Source organism: Bos mutus, chromosome 17 (assembly GCF_027580195.1).
Source record: "Bos mutus isolate GX-2022 chromosome 17, NWIPB_WYAK_1.1, whole genome shotgun sequence".
NCBI classification, from domain to species: domain Eukaryota; kingdom Metazoa; phylum Chordata; class Mammalia; order Artiodactyla; family Bovidae; genus Bos; species Bos mutus.
Window position 1 is genome coordinate 19,077,252 of NC_091633.1, and position 24,737 is coordinate 19,101,988.

The 24,737-nt window shown below is 54.8% G+C and overlaps 1 protein-coding gene across 13 annotated transcripts; it reads right to left on the reverse strand.

Annotated features, from left to right (window-relative positions):
• Window positions 1–398: 398 nt before the first annotated feature.
• RHOF (ras homolog family member F, filopodia associated) lies at window positions 399–24,554 on the reverse strand. Of its 13 annotated transcripts, XM_070386229.1 has the most exons (9): window positions 24,377–24,554; window positions 23,808–23,959; window positions 22,437–22,541; window positions 22,293–22,328; window positions 13,961–20,503; window positions 13,565–13,652; window positions 3,449–3,558; window positions 3,227–3,361; window positions 399–1,965 (listed from the first exon to the last, which is right to left on the reverse strand). In XM_070386229.1, the coding sequence occupies exons 5-9, from the start codon at window positions 14,120–14,122 to the stop codon at window positions 1,801–1,803; spliced, it is 660 nt and encodes a 219-aa protein (XP_070242330.1). In that variant the 5' UTR covers window positions 14,123–20,503; window positions 22,293–22,328; window positions 22,437–22,541; window positions 23,808–23,959; window positions 24,377–24,554; the 3' UTR covers window positions 399–1,800. The 13 variants fall into 13 exon arrangements, with proteins under 13 accessions (XP_070242330.1, XP_070242329.1, XP_070242327.1 ...); XM_070386228.1 differs by having other exon boundaries at window positions 23,808–24,554; XM_070386226.1 differs by lacking the exons at window positions 23,808–23,959; window positions 24,377–24,554 and adding an exon at window positions 23,589–23,777.
• Window positions 24,555–24,737: the final 183 nt, after the last annotated feature.

The following is a 24,737-nucleotide window of genomic DNA, read 5'->3' on the forward strand; positions in this document are numbered from 1 at the left end:
CTCGAAGGAGTTTAAGTTTTCAAAATATGGTATTTCCCCTCCCTCCAGTAAGATCCCACATGAAAAATCCAGATTTCTACTTTCCCTAGAGAGATGGAAAGACCTAGAAACATTCCCATAGAGCAGCATTTGGCTGGGCTGAGCTGCCTTGTCTAGGGTGGGGGCTTGCTTTCTAGTTTGCCCCACCACTTCCTTTCATCCCTACCCTACTTCACTCATTTGGGTCTCCCATCTGGCCCTTTAGGAACTTGGGTTTGCCCCAGACTAGGAGTTGGCAAACTTTTTCTGTAAAGAGCCAGATGGCAAATATTTTAGACTTTGAGGGCCAGATGGTCTGTGTCACACGAGTCTGCCGTTGGAGGGCAAAGGCAGCCAATGTATAAATGAATGGGAGTGGCTGTGTTTCAATAAAAGTTTATTTACAAAAATAGGCAGTGGCCAGATTTGGCCCATAGACTGTAGTTTGTGGACCTCCTCTGTCCTAGACCATCCTTTCTTTGTCCACGAAGCTCTGGACTGAATGCTCTGTTGACTCTCCCTAGGCATGTCAGGGCCTTGGGGAACCTAGGTGGGGTAGGGTAGGTTTTATGTCTCTTTCTCAGGCCCAGTGGAGGCCAGAGCACTAGGCAAGGGAGGGGGCAGAGGCAGAAGATACCAGGGAGGGCCGGAACCACCTAACGCCATGATCTCATATTAGGTAAAGCTGATTCCCGGCTTATTCAGGAACCACCAGCTCACAATCTCTGGGGCATTAGAATCACCTGGGACTCTGACCCCAGACCTTTCAGGAGGTTCCGGGAAGCTGTGCTGGGGGTTAATCAGGAAGTCTCCCAGGAGGCCAGGATGGCCTTGGTGTGTAGTCTCCACACCTCGGCAGCAGGGGGCGCTGTTTGGGACAGAGGGGAGCCTGGTGACAAGCCAGTGCCATCCTTCTGCAGGTAAAAGAAATCTGTAGAGAGACCTGACTTGCCCAAGATCACTCAAGAGCCTCTGTTACTTTTCATCTCCGGTTTCTGGCAAGTCGTGGCCAGGGTAGGGTCACAGACGCTGAGCAGGGATCAAATAGATGGTCCAGGGAATACTTCCTGCTTTTAGAGAGAGATCCCTCTCTGTCCCCTGTGCGTCCAGCTCTGGAAAGATGGTGGCCAAGCTGAAGGCTGAGACTGAAGTCCTCTGTATGAGGTGGAGGAAGGAGGCCCTAATGTCCAGGGCTGAGGCCTGTGTTCTTCTGATAGGCCCCAGGCCCACCACGGTGCCTGAGTTCCTGGGCGGAGGAAGCGAGAAGCTGGAAGATGTGACCATGCCTATTTCGGGGGCCCAGGGAGGTGGGTGACTTGGGAGAGCAGGCTTGGGAGCCCTGTGGAAGGCTGCCAAGTCCACATGTATCCATGTACCAGACGTTGTTTCTCGTTTCAGGCATGGGCTTGGAGGACCTGTTGGGTGTGCAGAGAGGAAACACACAGCTGGGAGCTGGATGTGACAAGGGCACTCCTGAGTGCCGGGGACAAGTGCTGGTTCCAGGATAACAGAGGGACCGAGTTCAGCACCCCCACCCTCACCACCACTATGGCCACACAGGCTGGAGGGGAGTGTGTGGTCAGAGCTCCAGCTGGGAAAGGAGAGAGTTCCAGAATGTTCCAAGAGCCTGGCCACAGGCTCCAGACACTAGGTCCTGGAGGTGCCTGACGCCAAGTGCCCTTCGAGAGCTGGGGCAGGGGTGGGGTCTGGGCAGCAGCATGGGCCTGGGGGCCTGGGCCCTGTCAGTTCTGTCGTGAGGGCCGCATGCCCTGCTGGGAGCTGTCAGAGCAGCAGGCAAAGCCGGTGTTGTTTCTGCCGCTGTGCTTTCTTCAGAGCACTGAGGGCAACCTTGGCAGCCTCCCGGAAGACGTCTTCCACATTCTCCCGAAACTTGGCAGAACATTCCAGGTAGAGGGCAGCTCGGATCTGCTCGCAGGCGCTCTGGCCCTGGTCGGGGGAGGGGTTGGGATTAGACCAGGGGCTTTGGGCACCTCCTGTGCGACCCCACTCATGAATTTGGGGGCTTCCTGGGGCCAGGGTCCTCCCCAGGGTGTGCAGATGGGCCGTAAGGGCTTGTTTGGTGTGGCCCACAGGCTGTAGCTGCTGGGAACTCCATCCTGGCCTCCACCCCATACTCTCCCCAAACTCAGGCAGAGAGGGGCTGACTTCAGCCAGGAACTGTGGTGGTCTGTTGTGTCTGCCAGGCCTGTGAGAAGCATTGAAGGCCTCAAGACATAAGGGCTTCCTGCATGCCTCTCTCCCTGCTCGTCTCAGAAGCACAATTTAGGCAACTGAGCTGGCTATAGAGTAGAAAGAAAAATACTTCTAACACAAATTTATTAATGCCTATTCCTTTTGATTAAACTTTATTAGTTTTCGTTTGTGTTCCTTTTATTCTGCCACGCCTCACCCAGAAGGCTGCAGGGTTTAGTCAGGTTCCTGAAAGGAGCCCTGCTTTCCAACACAGGCCTGCCCCTCCAGGCCTCTGGGGTGATGGGACAGGACGGTGGTCAAAGGCTCAGGCTCTGGGGCCAGAGTGACTAGGGTGGGATTTTGGCTCCAATTCAGGTTATCTGTGTGACCCTGGACTAGCTACTTAACCTCTCTGAGTCTCAATCTCTACTCTGTAAAAGGGAGGGGGGCAGTAACAGTGCCTGCCTCAAGGTAATAAGGATTAAATGAGGTAAGTAATGTGCTCAGATAAGTGTCTATTAATATCTAAAAATTATTCTTAGGGAATTTCCTGGTGGTCCAGTGGTTAGAACTCAGTGCTTTCACTGCTGTGGCCCCAGGTCTAATCCCTGGTTGGGGAACTAAGAGCCCACAAGCTGCTGGGATGGCATTTACACATAGTCACTTCAGTCATGTCCGACTCTGCGAACCCATGGACTGTAGCCTGCCAGGCTCCTCTGTCTATGGTATTCCCCAGGCAAGAATCCTGGAGTGGGTTGCCATTTCCTTCTCCAGGGGATCTTCCCTACCCAGGGATTGAACATCTGAATCTCTTATATCTCCTGCACTGGCAGGCAGGTTCTTTACCACTAACACCACTTGGGTATACGATTCTTAGAATTCTGTTGCCTTCAGCTTCTGAAAGGTCACTGAGGCACACCAGATGCTGAGGCCAAAGGCCTGGGAGGCTTTTGGCCATGGCTGTGCACGTGGACCCAGGCTCCTCGGGGTGGGGTCGGGGAGGGCCCCTGGTCACCTGTGTGTAGGTGATGGGCTCCAGCTGGGCTGCCCGGAGCTTGCGCAGCTGCTCCTTGTCCTTCCTCAGGTCTGTCTTGCAGCCGATGAGCACCATGGGGATCCCACGACAGAAATGTGTGACCTCGGGGAACCACTGTGGAAGGGGAGGGCAGGCATCAGGGGTAGGGCCCCATCTGGCCCCACTTCCAGAGGCAGGCGGGGCTGGGAGACGGGGCCTCACCTTGATGAGAACGTTGTCGTAGCTAGTGGGGTTCATGACGTCATAGCAGATGAGCACGAGGTGGGTGTTCTGGTAGGACAGGGGCCGCAGCCGATCGTAATCTTCCTGTCCTGAAACCAGACAGCAGGTGGGGGTCAGGGAGGTGCCCCTTACTTCTCCACCCAAGTCCCCTGCCTGGGCTCAGATAGGGTAGGGGTTGGGGTCTCCTGGGCAGTTGACTCTGTGTCTCTGGGCCTCGATTTCTTCAACTATAAAACAGAGGAGACAGCCCACAGTCCTGGACCGTAGGGAAGATTACACAAGATAAAAGCAGCGGGGCTTCCCTGGTGGCTCAATGGTAAAGAATCCACCTGCTAATGCAGGAGACAAAGGTTTGATACCTGATCCGGGAAGATCCCACATGCATCAGAACAACTGAGCCCATGCACTGCAACTATTGAGCCTGTGCTCTAGAGCTTGGGAGCTGCAACTACAAAGCCCACACGGCCTAGACCTGTGCTCCCCAACAACAGAAGCAACCGCAGTGAGAAGCCCACATGCTGGAACAAAGAGTTGCCCCGTGCAGCAACAAAAACACTCAAAAATAAAAGCCGTGCGGTGCTCTTGTGGTGCTCAGAGATGGGCCTGGCTGAAGGGTCAGTGCTGGGAAACAGCTAGCACTCATGTTGATAATGATCACCACCCCTCGCTTCCGTCTTCATCCCTGATGCTCAGGTTTAAGGCTCAGACTCTGAAGAAACCGAACCCTTCCTCTCCCGAGGTTTCAGACCAGTGGGGTTGGGTGGGCCCAGAACACTGCAGTTAACTGTGGAGGGTGCCCCTGCCACCAGCAAGCTGAGAGGGGCATGGTCTCTGGTTATACTCCTCTTGCCATTCTGGCCTATGCTAATAGGAGGGTGGGGGGACTGCTGGAGATGATGGGCATTTGCCTGCCTGGGCCCACCTGGCACTGGTTGTCAACCCTGCACCACATGACTCACCAGGGGAACTGATGGCTTCTGATACATCAGCCCCTCCCAGCACCAAGTGAATCAGGACCCAAGCTTGGGCTTGGGCAACAGTGGGCTTGGTTTTTTTCAAAAAAAGACCTCATTTAGTATTTTTTGTCGACAGTTTCAAGCTTACAGAAAAATTGCAAAAGAGTGCAAAGAATTCCCTTACTCCCTTATTCACTGGGGCCTCACGTTTTGTCCACTTGCTTTATCTGTATATAAACACTTTAAACCATGTGAGAAGACCTTTGGCTGGCTGCTGCTTCTCCCCACCCCCGCCCCAAACTCCTGGAGATTTACCGTGTGGTTTTTCTAAGAACAAGGACGTCTTCTCACTTACCTCAGTACAAGTATGAAACTAACCAACACTGAGACTGTATTCTAACCCAATCTACTAGCTGTGTTCAGATCTCACCAACAACGTCCTGCAGAATTTTTTTCTGTTTCAGAAGCAGGCCTGGGATTACACACTGCATGTGGTCCCCACGGCTCAGTAGTTTTTTTTTTTTTTTAATTGAAGGATAATGGCTTTACAGAACTGTGTTGGTTTCTGTCAAACATCAACATGAACCAGCCATAGGTATACATATGTCCCCTCCCTCTTGAACCTCCCTCCCTGGCTCAGGGATTTTTAAAAACTCCCAGAGTGAGAAGTGAGAGTCTTTCAAGCCCATGGGCGACCCCCAGCCACCTCTGCAGAAAGACTCAGGCAGTGACTTCCCTTCCAGGGAACGCAGAACACTGAGCCCAGGAATCCCCACCCTGGCCTTTAGCCTGTGGGTGCCAGGGTGACACCAGCTTGCCCTCTGACCCCTGCCTGCCCAAGGCCTCTCAGGACAAGTGGCCTCTCCGGAGAGCACGGACAGGCCATGTCCTGCTGGTGATGGCACAGCTGCCATCTTTCCCACTGGCTCCCCATCAACCCAGGGACCCCTGACAGTGTGCAGTGGCCGGGAACCCAGCTCTAACGATGGCTGGTCCGGGAGGACTGTCTAGGCTGTCATTCAGCCCACGTCCCCTCAACACCGGAGAAGGGATTAGGGATAGTCTGCACCTGGCAGACTCGGGCCCTCCTGCCCTTGTCGCCAAAAGCAGGAGAAATCCTTGTAAGATGGTGGAAAACAGGCCAATACGCTACTCTAGCCAATCTCCTCCCCTTTCCACACACATCCCCAAACTATCCCCTCTCCTGACCTCTGTGAACATCTTTCTAGACCTGCACTGTCTGGGAGGGTAGCCACTAGCCCCACCTGGCTACTTTAATTAACGTTAAAAATTCAGGTTCTCCAAATGTAGCATTGGCTACATTTCAAGTGATTAACTCATCCAAGACAGTCTCCTGCGTCGCCTCCTCCCGTGCCGCCGCCTCAACCCATTCTCCACCCAGCGGCTGAATGGAGTGGGTGGGGTGGGGTGTGTGTCTGTCTGTGTGTATGTGCATGCACTAAGTCGCTCAGTCGTTGTCCAACTCTTTTTGACCTCATGGACTGTAACCTGCCAGATTTCTCTGTCCATGGAATTTTCCAGGCAAGAATACTGGAGTGGGTTGCCATTTCCTATTCCAGGGGATCTTCTCAACCCAAGGATTGAAGCCAAGTCTCTCGCCACCTTCTGCACTGGCAGATGCATTCTTTACCACTGCGCCACTTGGGAAGCCCCTGAATAGATGGTAACAAAACTAAAATCATGCCCCTCCCCTCATCTCAAACACCTTCAGTGGCTCCCTATTGCTCTTTGTGGAAAATCCAAGACTCTCCTGGTTATTGACATGACCTCCATGCCTACCAACCTTGGCTTCACCCTCCTCCCACCTGTGCCCCTAACCCTCACTCGCTGCGGTCCAGTCTTGCTGTTTCTTGAACTCATCAAGCTCTCATGTCACACCTGGAATGCTTTTTCCTCCTTTCCCCATTGTTTGCTTCCAAACATTTTAAACATTCAGACTCACTATCCATAGTTATTTCCTTTATCAAGATAATCATCTTCTCTGTACCTCTACTTATTGATAATGCCACGTTATGCATTACAGTATTTTTTTTTTGTCCGCAACCCATGGCTTGTGGAATCTCAGTTCCCAGACCAGAAATTGAATCTGGGCCATGGCAGCCCAGAATCCTAACCACTAAGCCACTGAGGACGTCACCTCACATACTTCTTACAGGGCCTCTGCCTCTAAATGATTAAGAAATCTTTACAACATGGACTTCCCTGGTGGTCCAGTGGTTAAGAATCTGCCTGCCAATGCAGGGGACACAGGTTCAACCCCTGGTCCAGGAAGATTCCATGTGCCTCAGGGCCACTAAGCCCGTGTGCCACACCTACTAAGCCAGAGCGCCTAGAACCTGTGCTCCACAACGAGCCCCAAGAAGCCTGCACACCCCAACTAGCGAGTAGCCCCTGCTCACCACAACTAGAGAAAGTCTGTGCCAGCGATGAAGACCCAGCGCAGCCAGAAAATTAATTAAATTTAAAAATTAAAAAAAATTTTTTTTAAAAGAAATCTTTACAACAAACACCTGATGTGCTAGTCAGGGAACTCCTGAATCCTATTTACATATAAAGAAACCATGAGCCATGAAGTGACCTCCCCCACTTCCACCACGAGGTCACCGAACCAGAGCCAGGCCTGACTCTAGGTTCATTCCGTTCCAAAGCCAGCCTTCCTTCTGCTGAAACACAGCAGTGCTCTCTTCTGCTCGGTAGTACGCACAGACCGGTGCCAGGCCTAACACACACTCTGATGCCCTTTTAGAAACACGGCAGGAGAAGACAAGCAGTTACGAGACAGGACTGCTGCGTGCCGAAGTCTGTGCCGACGTCTTCCCCACCTTGCCCGGCTGACTCTTCAGAGAGGCCTTCTCTCACCACACAAAGTCTGTCCCTGCCCTGTCTGGCCACAGTCTGTTCTCCCACGTTTATTCGTTTACTGCCTGTCCCCTGGGAGACTGTAGGCACCCGGAGGGCAGGGACCATGTCTGTCCTTAAACATCGTTCCTGGCACCGGGCAGGTGTCCAGTCACTGCTGGCTAGTGGGCTGTCTCGAAGTCGTTCAACTCTTGTCAGATGAGGCAGGGACCAGGGAGGTGAAAGGGTGCCACTGGGCTGAGCAAACTGGGGCCTGAGCTGACTGCAGCAGGCTCGATGGGGGCCGAAGTCAGGCTGGTAGAAAGAGGAAGTCAGACCAAGCCTGCTCCTGGTGAGGGCCTCTCCGTTGCTGTTCCCTCTTCTAGAATGCTCTTCCCAGGTAACAGCATGGCTCACTCTCTCCTTTCCTTCAGGCTTCTGCAGAGATGTCACCTCTTCCTAGAGAACTTTCCAGACTGCTTTGAAATAAGAGCGTCCTTTGCCATCTGTCCCATGACCAACTATGGCTTTAATTTTCTTCCTAGAAAGGACATCACTACCCAACATCATGATTTTTCCATGAGTACATAAGACCCTGAGATGCCGGCCATCTCTGTACACATCACTGTTACATCAATGGGTACACACACAAGCTCAGTAATCATTTGGGGGTATGAAACAACAAATGAGCGGGTGAATAAAGTGTAATGATAATTTCTATGGCTTTCAGGCTTGCAAGGGCACTTCATTTCTATCACCTGTGTTAAAAATTTTTTTGGCTGCATTGCTCGGCTTGCAGGATCTTAGTTCCCCAACCAGGGATCAAACTTGTGCCCTCCTATCCCACCCCACTTCAGTGGAAGGATGGATTCTTAATCACTGGACTATCAGGGAAGTCCCACCTGTGTTAATTTAAGCAGTCACCCCAGGAGGGAAGCTGGGTGGGGCAAATTCTTCCTGTTAGGAGCCCATGTGGCTGGGGGTGATTTCAAGGTCATAGACAGGTTTCCTGTGAGCTGAAGCACCAACTCAGTCCCCAGTTCCAAGGTCAGCTGCCAGCCCAGCCACTCTAAAAATTCCAATCCTCCTAGGAAGCCTTTCAATTGGGAATTCACCTCTGGACCTCAGTTTTCTCAACTGTGAAATGGACATGTGAGGAATAGGTGGGCCTGTGATAATGGTAGTGAAAATGGTCAACAGTATTTATCGGCAGTGCTCACTCATCACATGCCAAGCCCCATTCAAAGGCTTTTGTATGCACAGACTCATCAATCTTCACTATGATTCCTCACTACTGGCTATTGGGTTTTGGGGGCTTTTTTCTTTCTTTCTTTTTTTTTTTTTTAGTCTTATCACGTGGCTTTGTGGAATCTTGGTCCCTCAACCAGGAATCGAACTCAGGCCATTGGCAAGTGAAAGCTCGGAGTCCTAACCAATGGATCGACAGGGAATTCCCACCACTGGCGATTGTTTTCTTCAATTTACAAATGCAGAAACTGAAGCAGAGAGATGAAGTGACTTGCCCAATATCACACAGCCAAAAGGAAGGTTCATAAATGATAGAGGATCATAGGGAGGGCTACTGGGGTGCTTTTCTCTCAGGGCACCCCAGAGGATAGGAAGCTGTCCTTATTCTACAAGCCCCAGCCCCGACCAGGTGAGGAAAAGGCTGCCAACAAGGGATGAACTCTGGGAGAGGATGGGTAGCCAGCCCAGATCTCAGCGCCTCCTCTGGGTTGCCTTCTTGGCTTGACTGTGTCTGGCTCAGCTTCCCCAGGGGTCAGTATGCAGGGACCACGCCTGCAGAGGATGGACTTGCAGGCGCTGCTGACCTCGTTTCTTTGGGAGTGGAGTATCCTGGACACCACTCCCCTGTGAGTCAGGGGAACCAATATCCATCATGTTCCACATGACTCATGTTCCACGATCTTGGCACCTTCCCTACCTGGGCCTCAGTTTCCTTATCTGGAAAAGGGGGTGATAATCCTGTCCTTGATCTTGGAAGTAGAGAACTTGCAGGCTCGCAATGCTGGCCAAAGGTGTGGTTACTACTGAAATTGAAACTCACAAGGGACAGGGGCCTGGGTAGAGGATTCTAACCCCTGATCTTTGGACCCACAAACTCTAGGGGGCCTCCCAGCCACAGGTGATACAATGACCTTTCCCATTTACCCACAGTGATTCACAGGCTTAGAGGGGCAAGTCATCTGTCCAGAAGAGATGAACAGGGTTCCACTCTGGCCTCTGCAGATGGGCTTGCAAGGTTAAAAAAAAAAAGCCCCCGAAGGCCTTCCCTGGTGGTCCAGTAGCTAAGACTCTGTGCTCCCAATGCAGGGGCCCTGGGTTTGATCCCTGGTCAGGGAACTGGATCCCACATACCACAACTAAGAGTTCTCATGCTACAACTAAGACCCAGCACAGCCATATGAATTTCAGAAACAAATAAAAGGCCCCGAGTTATGTGCAGAAGGATGCATTTGCTTCTAGAGGGAATGTTTTCTGGGCCACAGTGCCCCTTGAAGCTGCCTGTCTTCCTGAAGCTGGGGTGCTGTGGGGCAGAGGAAGTGAGGCGAAACTCGCCTCATGCAGGGCATTTCCTTTGCGGGAAGCTCGGCCGTGGCAGGCATCGTGTCGGGGGCATGGTCTCTAAGGTCTGGTGCTGGATTGAGGAGAGGGTATCCTTGGAGCCACAGCAGTCCCCAAATCTGCCAGAGGACACCCACTGGGCACATAATTCCCAGCTCTGGCTGGGGTGTTGGTCAGGGTAGGGGTGTAGGCAGTGTGAGAAGCGGAAGCTGCCAGAAGAGGAACCCACTTCTGTACTAGTGCTGCTGGGGCCTCCCCAACCTGTGTTTCCTCCCCCGGAGAAAGGAGCGGCTGGTGCTCGGGTGGCCTGGGCCTGGAACTCAGACCACGCTGCTCTGACGGATCTGCAGGGTCAGCTCCCCCGCCTCTGGGGCTCCTGGGTCCGTAATTCCTGTCTTAGCAACTTGCTTTACCCCCGATTTGTCCTACTGTTCCCATCTCAGGTTGGGAAGGGGCCCGCAGCTCCCCACCTCCCAGGGCAACTCCACCCTGCCCCACCCCTGGGCCCCACCCCAAAGCCCAGATAACTGTCTCTGGTTGGTGTCTTAACATCCCACCTCGCCCCACATCTCCCCTCTCTCTGCCCAGGAAACTTCAGACTTCACCGCAGTTTCCGGCCTCTGAGGTGGCAGATGAGCCGCTAAAGCGATGGGTGCTCACAGCTCCCGCCCCTCTTCACCTTTGAGCACTGAGAGCTCCATCCCCCTCAGTACCCCTCCATTGGCTACAGCGGTGTCTGTAACTGCTTCCGCCGGATGGAGACAAGCAACCAGACTGTCCTCCCACACAGACCCCTGTGGGCAGGGTCCTGGGTATGGAGAAATTTTGCCTCCTAGGGGCCACCCCATCCCACAGCTCTGGGTACCACTGATTGGTTGGAAAGATGCTTTCTCCTGTCCTCCACCCCTCACCTTGGGGTCTGGCCCGTCCGGTTCTAGAACCTTCTACAACAACCTTTACTGGACTCATCTCCACCTTGGCCACTCCCTTCACTCTCTCAGTCTCTATCTTCCTCTAGTTGGTCACCTGGCCGTCTTTTCTGCCACTTTCTCCTGATATCTGTCGACCCCAAAGGCAGAGACCAATCTCACCATCTTTATCACAAAGGACCTTCTCCAGAGATCTCTATGTGCCCAAGATTTTTCTTCATTCATTCGTTCCACAAGCCTTGCTCTGTGACAAGTGCTGTGCTGGGCACCGGCATGTGGAAAAGGAATGACCCAGCCTTTCCTTCACGTTCCTCTAGATAACGGGGCTTTCCAAGACACAGCAGGATACTCTTGAGGGAGCAGCCACATCTCTCTGCACCAGAATCTCTCTACTGGGCTGTCCCACTGATTGTAAGGCCAGCCTACTTCCCCAGAACACTAATGAGAGGTTCAAAGCCCGGCTCTGCTCTTCTGCTGCCTGTAACAGTCCTGCTGGGAAAGCATGGGTGGGGGCTGGCACAGAGCTCTGCAGGCCACTGGTTCAAAAGAACAGGCTTGGGCTCAGGCCTGGGCCTGAGCAGCAGGAGGTTAGAAAACTCCCAGTAACACTCAGTGAGCTCTTTGGAAGAGGCAGGCCCTGTGCTAAGCGCTGTACATCACATGACTCTGTCATCCTCATAGCTATTTTAGCCCTGCTCACAGAGGAGGAAGGGGCTTCCCAGGTGGTGCAGTGGTAAAGAATTCACCTGCCAATGCAGAAGACACAAAGACACATGTTCGATCCCTGTGTTAAGAAGATCCCCTGGAGAAGGGTATGGCAACCCACTCCAGTATTCTTGCCTGGGAAATCCCATGAACAGAGGAGCCTGGCGGGCTACAGACCCTGGGGTCGCAAAGAGTCAGACACAACTGAGCATGCACACACACACAGAGGAGGAAACTGAGGCCCAGGTGTCCCCAGGGACATACAGCCATGAGAGCTGGCATCAAAGCCCAGGTCAGACTCCAGAGCATGCGGCAGGACGCTGCGGGCAGGTCCTCATTGCCCTGGGTGGTCACGCCTTCTGACAATTGAGAAAGCGCTCTCCCCACCCCTCCGGCACGAGCTCTTAGTGAAAACCCTGCCTTATACCAAGCAGAAGCTTGCCAGAACCTCTTCGTGACAATGTACTCTGATAAGTCTTTTGAGCATCTTCTTCCAGGTTAAGCAAGAAAGACCAGAAGTGGTCCCAGCACTGGGTCTGCTGGGGGAGGCTGTGGTGAACAGTGAGCCCCAGGGATCTAAGTGGAGAAGGCCTGAGAGGAGAGGAAGGAGGAGCTGGTTCAATCCTTGCTCTGACCCTCCCTCCCCCACCAGCCCTCCACCCAGAGCAGAGTTAATGAACCTCCCCCTACCTGGGTCCGTGTGAAACTGAAAGAGCCCCAGACACACCACTTGGGGTCCCGCCTTTGGGAATTCCTCAGACGACTTTGGCTTTTCCAGTTCAAGGGGCTGGCCCTGTTCTGGGGGCGGCCCTGCACGGTGTTCATCCAACAAGAGAGGGTCCTTAGGGGCCACTCGAGGGGGGACACACCCACAAAGTCAGGAATACAGAAGGACCTGGGTCTGGGAGAGACCCTTTCCTGAACCTTTCCAGGGTGGAATGACAGATGCTACTGGTTGCCTTATGGAGAGGTGCACAGTGGGGTGGGGAGCTGGGGATGGGGGTGGGGGATTTTGGTCTCATCCAAGGGCAGTTGGAAGACTCCACTTTATACATACAAGGCGTGGCTGACAGGGCACCTGATGACATGGTTCCACACAAGTCATTAAACATAAGAGTCACAAAGGCTGGGTGAGGCCCCAACTGGGGATCCTAACCTTTGCTCCCCAATGTTGATTCAGCCCAGAGGGGAGTCGGGGCATGAGGTAAGCTCCTCAAGGGTACCAGCAGCAGCAGCAGTGTTACTGGAATCTTCCCATTGGCTGTGCTCCTCCTACCATCCCCCAACAATAGGAACGCTGAAGATTGCGAGGGGATCAGCATAAATACACTTGCCTTGGGAGCTGCAGGTGGCAGAAAGAACCTTATTTTGGACCTACATCCCCTAGAGCTCTACTCCTTCTTCAGTGCCAGGAAAAAACAGAAGTGTAGCCACAGAGTCCGAGAACCACAGGCTCAGAATGACAGACCACAGAATTCCAGAGCCAGGCACCACAGTCCATGGAATCCCAGAAACACGGGACTCAGAATTTATAGCTACAGGGCCCTAGAGTCTCAGGACTGTCAGCCACAGAATCCTGGCGTTCACAGGATCTGATCTGAAGCCCAGAGTATTCTACAAAATAGGACCCAGAAATGCAGCCTACGAATCCTTAGCAGCAGGGGACTCAGATCAGCAGCCCACGGAATCTTAAGAGACCACAGCATGTAACACACGACATCCTGGAACCATGGTAAACAGAAGCAAAACCCACGGTTTTCTAGAACCACAGGAGAGGAACGAAGCTGTGAGCCCTCAGAACATCAGCACTAGGAGGGCGGCCCAGAAGCTCACCTCTTCCAAATACCCTCCTTTTACAGATGGGGCGACTCTGTCGGGCTTCCAGCACCACCCAGCCAGGCGGTGGTTAACGGGCTCCCAGACAGCGCCTCTCCAGGAGTGACGGGATGTCGAGGTCCGGAGAGGCAGGAGGGCGGGCGGGATGGCCCGGTGGGGGGATTCCCCTCAGGGGAAAACCCTGCAGGCGGACCCTAGGACCCTCGCCGCGCAGACGCACTCACCGGCGGTGTCGTAGAGGTTCAGGGTCACCTCCTTGCTGCCCACAGTCACGCTGGCTGTGTACTTCTCGAACACGGATGGGGCGTAGTGCTGTCGGAGAAGGGGTTATGTCGGTTCTTAAGGGGTGCAGCGGGTGTCCAGGTTCCAGCTGGACACCCACCCCTACCTTCCATCTTCAGCCCATCTGGCTCAGCCTCACACCCCCACTCTGCTGGGCTCTGGAATTCCCGAGGGGGCGCCCCCGGGTGACGGCCGCCTCTTCGTGATCAGGATGCCAGGGACCCGGGGTCCGGGCTCGAGGCGCAGGCTGAGGTCCGCCCGTCGCCCCTCGTGGCCCCAAGTCCTTTCCCCCATCCCACCCCCAGCCTACCTGTTTGCAGCCCCCCGGCGAGCCTCACCTCGGGGAAGGAGCCCTGGCTGTACACCATGAGCAGCGAAGTCTTGCCGCAGCCGCCGTCGCCCACGATCACAATCTTCAGCTCCTTCCGGCCGGAGCCCGGGGCGGCGGGTCGGGCCGGGGCCGGGGCCGGGGCCGGGGCCGGGGCCCCAGCAGCGTCCATAGCCAGGAGCCGGCAGCACTGGCAGCGGCTCGCCGGGTAGAGCGCTGGGGTTGAGCGATCGGAGGCGGGGTGGGAACTGGCCCGGGGGCGGGACTAAGAGAAGCCCCGCCCTCGGCACCTCCTCCGCCAGGCAGCCAACCGGGCTGACTTCAGTCTCATTCCCAAGGAAACTGAGGCAACTGAGAAATGGAGAGCTCGGCGGCGATGGCAACTCCCATCTCCTCCCCTGTGCATCACTGCGCGCCCCTCACCGGCAAGGTCCGATCGTTTCCGCCTCTTCCCGCCCGGCATTGGCAGGCTGTCTTCAGGCAGAGACCCTTTGATTGGCCGATTTGGCCTCCCATCGGATCGCATCCTTTTGATTGGCAGGATGCCCCCAACACGCCGGTTTGAGGAGCCTTGGTCTCAAGCGCTAGGAAAATGCCCCCATCTGCGCCCCGTCCCAATTATATGGCCTTGGGGAAGTCCGCTTTGACTGCAAGTTCCCCCAGAAGGTAGCATCGGTGGTGCCCAATATCCTAGCATGAGGGTCAAATCGGCCCACCTGATCCGGCCGTCTGAGTCTGTGTGCGGGCTGGGGAATAGCAGTTCCGCTTACCTATCACCCCACCTCCCAAAGGTGGAGGTCTGGCGCCCTCTGCTGGGCGATGGCATCTGCGCGGGGACTTTGGGAACAGGTGAGCTGACTCATAACAATGCCCTTTAGAGAGCTGGCCCCAAACCACGCGGGCGGGAGCCTCTTTCTAGCAAGACCCAGAGGCGTGAGCAGAGAGACTCCGTCGAGGAGAGGACAGGGAAGGCCAGGGTAGATGTAGTTGCCTTCAGCTGGGCCCCCTTCCGTCCACTTTATTTGTATTCTCCAGACAGCAGAAATACCTATCCTTCTCAAGCTGTCTCCCTACCCTCCTTACCCCATGACCAAAACGGCTATTTCTTGAGCATTTACTCTGGATGAGTACTATCAGGAAGGCTGGCTGAAACCATCCTGCCCCCATCCCTCCCTGCACTTTGGGCTGTGCTTTGCACAAATTAGGCCAGTGGTTGCAGAGGGATCCTCAGGAGCAAGCGTGTACCAGGCAGGCACCAGGGCATGGCTAGGTGAGAAAGCAGGGTCTTTCCCAGCTAGGATAAGATCTCTGATAACTTCCTCAGAGAAGAGCTGGCAGGACTCAGGATCTTCTTGCCTTCACCCCAAAGGTTCCCCATTTTCAAGCACTCAGCAAAGATCAGGTAAACTTTATTTCCAGAGGAAGTTGCCAGCCTGGCAGTTCCATAAATGCCAGGTCAACGTTTTCGGCGGCTGCAAGGCATAACCTGACCACCAGATGGCAGCAGAGACTGCCCCTGGAAACTTTCAAAGCGCACAGACCTGGGAAGAGAGAAGCCCAGCTCTAGGCTGTTCAGTGGAGAGCCCTCAAGATCCCCTAGACAAATTTACAGCAATTCATTCATTTTTTGCAGCACAAGTTTATTGAGAGGCAACTGTGTTCCTGTTTTTGAGGAACTCAGTCTTGGGGGAAGCAGTCTAAATGCAAGATGTGAACTATTTAGACACCAGAGCCCCTGTGGGATTGAGAGAGACCTGGGTAGTACATGAACTAAGCTTGGCAGTGCTGGCAGGAAGGGCCAATGGAAGTAGGATGGGCGTCCAGCTTGAGTAAATGCACAGTGGCTGGAAAACCCCATCAAGTTTGGCAATGGCTGGGGCGTGAGAAGGGTGAGACATGGCTGTCAAGGAAACCAAGGCTTAGACCATGGAGGCCTGGCTGCCAGGCTGAAGACAGGAGTCAGACACAGGCTCTGAACAGAAGAGCCAAGCCAAAGCTCTCTCCGGTGACTGAGGAGGAGCTGTGATTGGTTGGTGAGGCCGTGGCTGGGGCCATCTCTGCATAGGGGCAGCCTGGCGCTGGCAGGAGGGGAAGAGCATCACTCAGGGACAGGGAGGATGGAAGAAGGTTTTGAGAGAGAGGGGAGGACCACTTACCTTTGAGCCAACTGTAGGACTGACCTTGTGTCAGGGATCCTGAAGCTCAGGGAGTGACTAGGAGAGTAAGACTGCCTCATCTGGGAGGGTCACTGGGAGAATTCACTTAGAAGGGTCACCCTACTCTGAGCAAACTGTGGTAACTGCTCCAGCCTGGAGGGGGAGTCCACTTGACTTTTCTCAAAGTCCTCAGACCTGAGTTTCTACCTTTTCTATGAAATGAATTTCAACTTACAACAAATGACATAACACAGAGCCAAGAGGAGGGAAAGTGGGTCTTCCCAACCTGGCCTAGGCCCAGGCAAGACAGCTGACACTGGCCCCAGCCTGCCCACCCACCCTGCCTGGCCAAGAGGTTGGCGGAGCCCCAACCCCACCCTGCAGGGAGCATGTTTGATTTGGACCTCGCTCCAGTGGTGGTGCAGGGGCTGGCTTTGTAGCTAAAAATACCCAGTGGCCAGGCCAGCTGCTCAGAGCTTCCTCAGAGGCAGTAGGCCAGTGCAGGCCAGCTGAGGCACTGGAAATGCCCACAGGCCGGCAGACTCCCTTACCTGCAAGACAATCTGAGGACCCAGATCCATTCTTCTCTTCACTAGGAATTCCTGGAGAGATTTGGGAGAAGAAAAAAATTCTTTAACCCGGTTCTTGCTACAGAACTGTTGGTACACAGAAGCCTAGGGGAGTTGGCAGGTGACATTTGTGGGGGTGAAGCGACTTGTGTTCACACTTAGGCCTAGGGGCTCTCCCAGTGTTAAATCGTTCAGCCATGTCTGACTCTTTGTAACCCTATGGACTGTAGCCTGCTAGGTTCCTTTATCCATGGGATTCTCCAGGCAAGAATACTGGAGTGGGTAGCCATTCCCTTCTCCAGATCTTCCCAACCCAAGGACTGAACCCGGGTCTCCTGCATTGCAGGCAGATTCTTTACCGTCTGGGCCACCTGGGAAGCCCTGGGTGTCTAGTGAGGCCAACTGACCCCAGGAGAGAAGTAGGGCCAGATACACTTCTGTCTTATGAGGTCAAGGTCTGGCCAGCACAGATCAGGACAGGGAAGTGAACAGCAATGCTATGGCTTCCACTTCCCTAGTGCCTCAGGAACACTGTCGGAGGTCACTGCACACCTGAGGGGTCATCCACCCTATGTGGGACAGAAGTTAATGGAGCCATCCTCTGAGGTCCCAGAGATGGGAGGTGGCCCAGGGTGGCCTGGGGGATCAAAGCTGTCTCTTCCTGTGCTAGGGCTCTCCTCCAGGCTCGACATTTGGTAACAGGGTTGGGGGAGTGACTGCCAGAGTAAAAAAGCGGCCTTCATAAAGCCAGACTCAGAAACAGCTCAAGAGGTTATCCGCCACCTTCCTCCTCCTGGTTCACAAGGGGAGACTATGAGTCCTGGAGGGGCGGGATTTTGTCGAGGTCACTGGCCAGAAGGAGACAGACAGCACTGGACCCAGGCGGCCTCTGAGATGGCCGGGTGCCCTCCACAGTCCAGGCAGACGCTGAGTTTCCACCCAGAGGGTCTGTCCGAAAGGTCGTACTCCACACCGCGCCCGTTGGCCGACAAGCCGGAAGGGGCGGGGCCCTGGCGTCCAGTAGTAAGGCAGGTCCGGCCACCTCCCAGCCGCCCTTCCGCCCTTCCGCTGGCGTGGCCCTCTCCAGGCAGGCTCCACCGGCTGGGCGCCAGGAACGCCCCGCCCCGAGCTCGCTGGGTGACCGGTGGGCGGGGCCACCCTCCCGCGCAGGAACCACCGTCTGAGGACGATAGGCTGCCCCGCTCCTCCCTTCACCTAGGAGGTGATACCAGCATGCGGACAAACAAATTCAAGAGGTAGAAAAAAAGACTAAGAAGCGAGAAGGGGGTACAATCCTTCCAGGTCTTCCGGACACCCCTCCATTTCCAAGAATCACACCCCGAACCCAGGGGAGAGCCTCATTGTTCCCTAATTGGTCCGAGGGCGGGTGTGGAGGAACTGGAACTGGCTGTAGCCCTTCAGGCTGCTGCTGAGAGGGAAAGATTTCAATTATTTAACCATCCAGTGCCCACGGGAGGTAAAGACCACTGGTCCGCGGAGCCCCAAGGACTCCATCAGAAAAGGATGGAGGACACTCTTAGGTGGCAGAAACGTCACATGAGAATCGAAGGGAGTTGAATGAACACATCAATGGCAGAGCAGAATCTAAACCTTAGGACTGGGACAAGTGTGTACGTGGGAAGAGGCTCATAGTATAGGGTATTAATAATCTGAGCCTCACCAGCTTTTACAAAGTGCTCACTCTGGGTAGGGGAAAGGGAGTCTAGTGCCCAGTGTAGTCAGCTGCACCCCTTCACCCGAGCAAAGGACAGGATGGACCAAATCCAGCTTATCTGGGATAAGATCCTCATGTGGTCAAGACTCGGCAGCCAGAAGGAACTACGAGTACCATGCTGGCTACTTTCAACCAGACAGCTTTGCCGGCTCCTGGGCAGTGATGCCAGCAGACAGCTGGCATGGGCAGGAGACCAAAATAACCCAGACAGCTGGGGCGAGGGGGTGCCACGGACACAGGCGCTGGGCTGGAAGTCAAGACACCTGGAACCTCATTCTGACTGCCCGTGGTGGCCTCCTGACCTTGAATGAGTCACTTCTACTCTCCCAGTTGCCGGGGGGGGGGGGGGCACACCCCTAAATCAGGACCCATTATGGAACAGCCTGTGGACTTGAGGAAGGGCCACAACCCCAACTCACACACTGGAGGAAAAACAGTGCTGGCTCCCAGCCGGCAGAAAGTCAGTCTTCCCCTTTGCCCAGAGGCTTCGCCACATGCTGTGGGGTGGGCAAGTGGGGGAGGAGCCTACAGATGGCCCAGCCACCTAGGAATGAAGGCCAACTAATGTGAAGCCAGAACGTGAGGCCGACACCCCTTAATCGCACTTAATCTGCCCTCCACCCTTTACAGCAGGCTTCATTATCATCACTTTACACAGGAGACTCGCCCAAGGTCACTAGCACCCTGGAGAGTCAAGCCCACAGCTGCCTGACCTACAGCTTCCCTTGATGAAACACCAACACTGCCCCAACAGAATCTCTGGGTCAAGCCCTAAGGCTCCTCCAATCCTCAATCCAGCCCCCACACTGAGGGATGGGATAAAAGTGAACAGAGCCGATCAGACTGGGAAGCCTGAAGCCAAAAGGGGGGAGGCTGTGCAATCAGCAGGGACCCAAATGGTTCATCAAAGTAATCACAAACTAGAGCTCACATGGGGGAGGGGTCAGAGATCAAGGGTCACACTATCACCAGCTGTGGAGCTTCCTGGAGATCAAGAGGACAGGAGACCCCTCACAATCAGCCTGTCTTAGGAAAATGAGAGTTGCCATTACTACAAAGCCCTTGACTCTGCACCAAGAAATGAGGTCGGGGCTTCAAGTGCACAAGTTCAGGTCCTTTCAACACCCCAAGGTGTTACCCGGCACAAAGGTTCTCAGAATGTGTCTCCACCAGGCAGCCATGAGCAAAACCTGGGAATTTTATTAGAAATGCGAGTTCTCAGGCCCCACCAACTGAATCAGAAACTCAAGGATGGGGTCTCGGAGTATTTTAATGAGCCACCCGTGTGATCGGATGCACACTTTGACAATCACTGACCCATTTGTTCGGATGCGGAAACTGGGGCTGAGAGACTGCGCTGCTTACACAAGGTCACAGCAGGTAAAACGGCTAGCCAGGTTTCAAATTCGGGTTTGTCCAATTCTAGAAACAGGGCTTTGAGGGGGAGGGGGCTGGGTGAGATGGAATCGTGGGAATTTCCTGGAAGGAGACGAGTCAAGAAACCTCTTTCTTAAAGAAAACTGGCCCAGATCTCAAGTCCTTCTGTTCTTCACCTCCCTAGCAGCCAGACATTAGAAAGGAAGGGGCCAGCTTCATACAATCACCCCACACACCCCCAGTGCGGGCCGGAAGGGAGGGCCAGCGCCGGGTCCGGTTTCCTGGCAGCCGACTGTGCCTTTCAGAAGAGGCATCCAGGGCCCTCCCCCACCACAAAACACACGACTGGGAAATACTTTCGTAAGTGCAGCCTCTCCTATGCTGCTAAATACGGCAGAGAATTGCACGCCCCAAACTCCTGACAACAGAAGCTGACAGGCGGGGATGGATGGACCAAGCAGGCCCAGCAGGCAGCCGATTTCACACAGTCCCACACATCTGTGTGGGGGAGGGGCCGAAGAACCAGACTAGCGGGTTTGGGGTGCCCGCCCTCCCTGGGCGCCAGGCCAAAGCCCCCCAAATCGCCCTCGCAGGCTGGGAAAGGGCTCACACCTACCTTAATGCGGGGACTGGCAGAGTCAGACTATACCTGCTTCTGCTATCCAAAGGAGGGCGGTCCACTCTGAGGGTACCGGGCCCCTTCTCCAGTCACGAGCCTAAAGGGAAAAACGGGAGGGTTTTTTTAGGGCGTCGATGGCCACAAACCAGACATGATCTCCTAGAGGAAGAAGAGCCTTACAAATGCTGAACCCCCTTCCCAGCTGCCAAGGCGTCCGTCACTCTAAAATGGATGAGGCGGGGGGGGGGTGGCGCACGGGAGTCACGAAGGTTCTGCCGGAGCGCTGAGCTGCAGGAGGCGACTCATCTGCATTTCCAAAGGCCCGCCCAGTCTGCATCCCCTCCCCCAGGAATGGCCGGAGGTGCGAGGGTTTACCCCACAGCCCTCCGCCTAGGGGGATCCCGGGGAAGGCCCGCTCGGCTTTCCCAGGCCCCAACCCCCCACCCTACCCTCCCGAGCGCCGGTGGCCAGCACTGCCTTCATGGCCACTTCGGAACATCGGTGGCCTGCGTGAGGGCCTCGTGCCCAAAGCAGGGGACAAAAGGGGCCCACCCGCCCCTCGGGCTCGGCTATCAAAAAGGGCGGTTAGGGGGCCAAACGTGGGCGCCATGGCTCGAGTGGGCAGCAGGGAGGGCCTGGGGTCAGAGCAGGGCCACGGGGGGGTAAAAAAAACTCCGCAGCCTCTAGAGCAGCCCTTCGGGGTCAGGGGGCGACCTCGAGCGGCCCCGTGGCCCTTTGCTACTGGCTCCCGGACGGGAGGAAGAAGAAAGGCCCCGCCCGGGAGCGAGGCCTCGTGCCCGCGGGGGCTCCTGAGTAGGGCGCGGGGTTTACGGAGGCTGCAGAGCGCGCTCTCTTCGTCTAAGCTTCCCCGGGCCGGGGGCATACCCCCAGGCGGCGGCCTGGAACGCGGGCGGCGGCCTCCCCTCCTCTTCCCCCCGCTCCGGCCCCGCCGCCTCCTTCCCTCCTCCCGCCTGGCGCGCTGCGGCCGCCACCGCCCGAGCCGCGGGCGGCGCGCGCGAAATGGCGCCTGTCTGGCCGCCTCGCCCCGCGGATGCGAGCGCGGGAGCCTCGGCGCGCGACGCCCCCCAAGGCCCGCGGCCCCCGAAACGGCCTCGGAGACCAATCCCCGACCCGGGGCACTGGCCCCGCAGGTTCTCAGGGCTCCGCCCGGCCGACGGACCGCCGCCTGCTCCGGGGTCCCAACGACAACCGGGGAAGGAGGGAGGAAGAAAGAGAGCGGCCGCCATTAGCCACCCCGCAGCCCGGCCCTGGCTCCGGCCCCAGCCTCGGCCCCAGCCCAGCCGGCGGCTCTGCTCTGAACCTGAAAATAAAACTCGTGTTTGCGAGGGAGGAGCGAGCGCGGACGGGAGCACAAGCAGCGCTGGGGCTGCAAAGCGGGAGAGATGCTGCGTCATGGTGCCAACATGGACGCCGGCCTTTTGTCCTTTTTTGCTTAGGAAGCGCAGGCGCGCCCAGGAGCCCCGAAAAGCCGGCTTCGGAGGGCGAGACCCCAACCACCAAAAGGAAAAGAGGCCTCAGGCCCGGAAGGAGAGGCTTCCTCAGCTTTTGTGACCCCCTTCCCCAAAGCACTTCAATTTCTTCTCCCTATCAAGGCTCAAACGTAGAAAAGAGAGGGGAACTAGCGCAGGCGGCTCCATGGATGCCCCAAATCGCTGGGGAGACCTTCCTCTTGCCTCCTGGGCAAAAGGGGCAAAGGGTCTGAAGAGCCCTCCTCGTGCCCCCACCCTCCCCGATCCGGCTGCCAAACGTGAAGCTCCAGAAACCTCCTTCTCCCCTCAGCTCCTAAACATTTGCAGCGCTTGGCCTTCTCGAAAAAACATTTCCTCGAAGGGGCAAATACACTTTTTTTTTTTTTTTTTACTTACCGCTCAGCCCGGTGCCATGGAGTCTGGAAGATCAAGCTGGGCGGAGGTTTTGGAGGTGTTATTGTGGGGGGGAAAAAAAATCTTTTAGGGAGATTGTTTAGTTGGAAATATTTGGGGTAATGGTAGTGTCTTTTTTGTTGTTACCTTTTTAAAGTTACACTCTCATGGCATTTTCTGCTCCTTCCACTTCTGCAAACTTTCCAGGGTTGGGTTGGCAAAAGGCGGCTTCGCTGAGGACTGTTTACTGCTCTGGATATAGCAATGGTGTGACCGTCATTAAGAGACAAAAGGCGAAAATACACAGTCAAATCAAACAAAAGGCAAAAGACGCACCGGCCATCCCAACCACCATAGAAACTACCCCCGTTAACGATGGTGTTTGGCTCGAACCAGCTAGGACTTGTTTTCCAGTTTTAATCTAGTTTCCTGTGACGGCTTTAGTCTCTTTACACAAAGAGGTCTTCCTTTCCCTCACAACCCCCCTTCCCCAACAAAGACGTCTGTTTTTCTTCAAATAGATCGATTTTCAAAGAAAGTGTACCTGTTACGGGGAAGAAAGCTGACTAGCATTTATTGCTGTAAACATTTTCAAAAGCTTAACTCTAAAACCTAGCTTTATAAAAGCAAAATCGTCTAAAAGCATTTTAACTGGCTTATGCTAGACAAGAGCGACAAAGACATACATGCAGATGAAGGTTCAGAAAATTAAGGACATCTCAGCAACATTAACATGAAAACTGCACTGCGTAAGGACAGAATGGATTGGGTACTTACAATGTAAAAGGTTTTTAAACACTTAAGAGTAACGACTGCTTACAGTTTTTTGTTGCTGCCATTTCGCTAATCCTAAAACTATACATTTAAAACATTACCTTGTTAAAAAGAGCAGAAGGAGTTAATAAGATGGCCAGTTTTAAGTGTTTAATAGAGGAAACTATATATATAAAAATTTATTGTTCAGTTAAGAGAATACAGATTAAGACAGCTCCAAGCTCCCCCACCCACCCAAGAAAAAAAAAAAGGAAAAAAAATTAAATATGTCATTTACTTAGGTTTTTTGTAATTCAAAATTGTTAACTGCTGACATTAATGGTGTGCTATGACCTAGTTATACAAGACAAAGATGGATTCCAAGTCATAAGGAAAAATCCAGATCTTTTTAAAGTCTTCTTCATTCTTCCAATTTTGAGTCCTTTAGCTTGTTGACAAATGTTAAACACAACACTGAGGCGTCCTGAACGGGATGGTGGAGTCAAAGGAAAAACATTCCCCATTTGCAACAAAGGAAAAACCCACTTGGCCATTTAATTCCATTGCAGAAAAATGGCTCCCCTCATCTGTTGGCCTCTCCTTGGTGTCTGATGAAGGATGTTTTGAGATCAGCGTCTAATAACTCAAGCCCTATAGAAGCCGCGCGCTGATTGGCTGCCGCGCCCGGCCGCCCTGCTCCAGCCAATTACCTACCCACGGCCAAATTACAAACCCCGAAAAGAGCCCCAATATGAAATACACTACCACGAAGCCCCAGCGAGGCGGCTCCCTCTCCTCGGTCGCCAGACAGGAGAGGCAGAGGGGGCTGCAAACGCGTCCTCGCGAAGCCCGAGAGCCTCGGAGTTGAACTCACAAAATGGAAGCCGCGCGCTGATTGGCCGCCGCCACTCCCGGACCTTTAATAAAGAAAGGGGAAGGAAAGATAAATGCAAAAAAGGGGGAATCGTTCCTCCGCCGGTGGCTGGAGGAAAGGGGGGGGGAGGGGTGCGGAGGGAGAAGCATGTGTTCACGACAATTACAAGGGCACTCCTCTCCAAAAATAAAAACAGAAAGAAGCTTCTATCACTCAGGTCCAGGCCCGGGCTGCTTCCTCCCAGGAATGTAAATGCTAATTTGGTTAAAATCCTGGTTTCCCCTCCTCAGCTCAGCTCAGGGGGGAGGGGGTCGCGGGGCAGAAGAAGAAGCCGTAGCCGAGATACCTCGATTGCAACTCGTCTGGGGGCCGCCTTGCCGCCCCTCACGGCTCCGGGCGTCCAAACACACAATCATACACCCCAAAACCAGCCCTTTCCCTTGGGTCCCCACGCGCCCACCTCGGGTCTTGGCAGTTTGGAAACAGTTTTGGAGGCCTGAGGCGCAAGCCGCGGCGGCCGCGGCTCGGAGGGTAGCCCCAGCCGCGGGAGGTAGAGCCCGGGGAGACCACCCCCCCTCCCCCGCCGCCAAGCCCCCCATCTAAGTCCCAGCAGAATAAATAAATTAAAAGGCCTTCCCCCGGGGAGGGGGGAGGCAGTGTGGGAGCGCGCGAGTGAGGGGTGGGGGGCCGCTGGGGCCCGGGGCTTTGGCGGCGCAGCTGCCGCCGCCGGGAGAGTGCCTGGGGAAGCGGCGAGGAAGGAGAGGGGAGGAGGAAGAGGAGGAGGAGGAGGAAGAGGAGGAGGGTGAGCGCTCGGGTCGGGC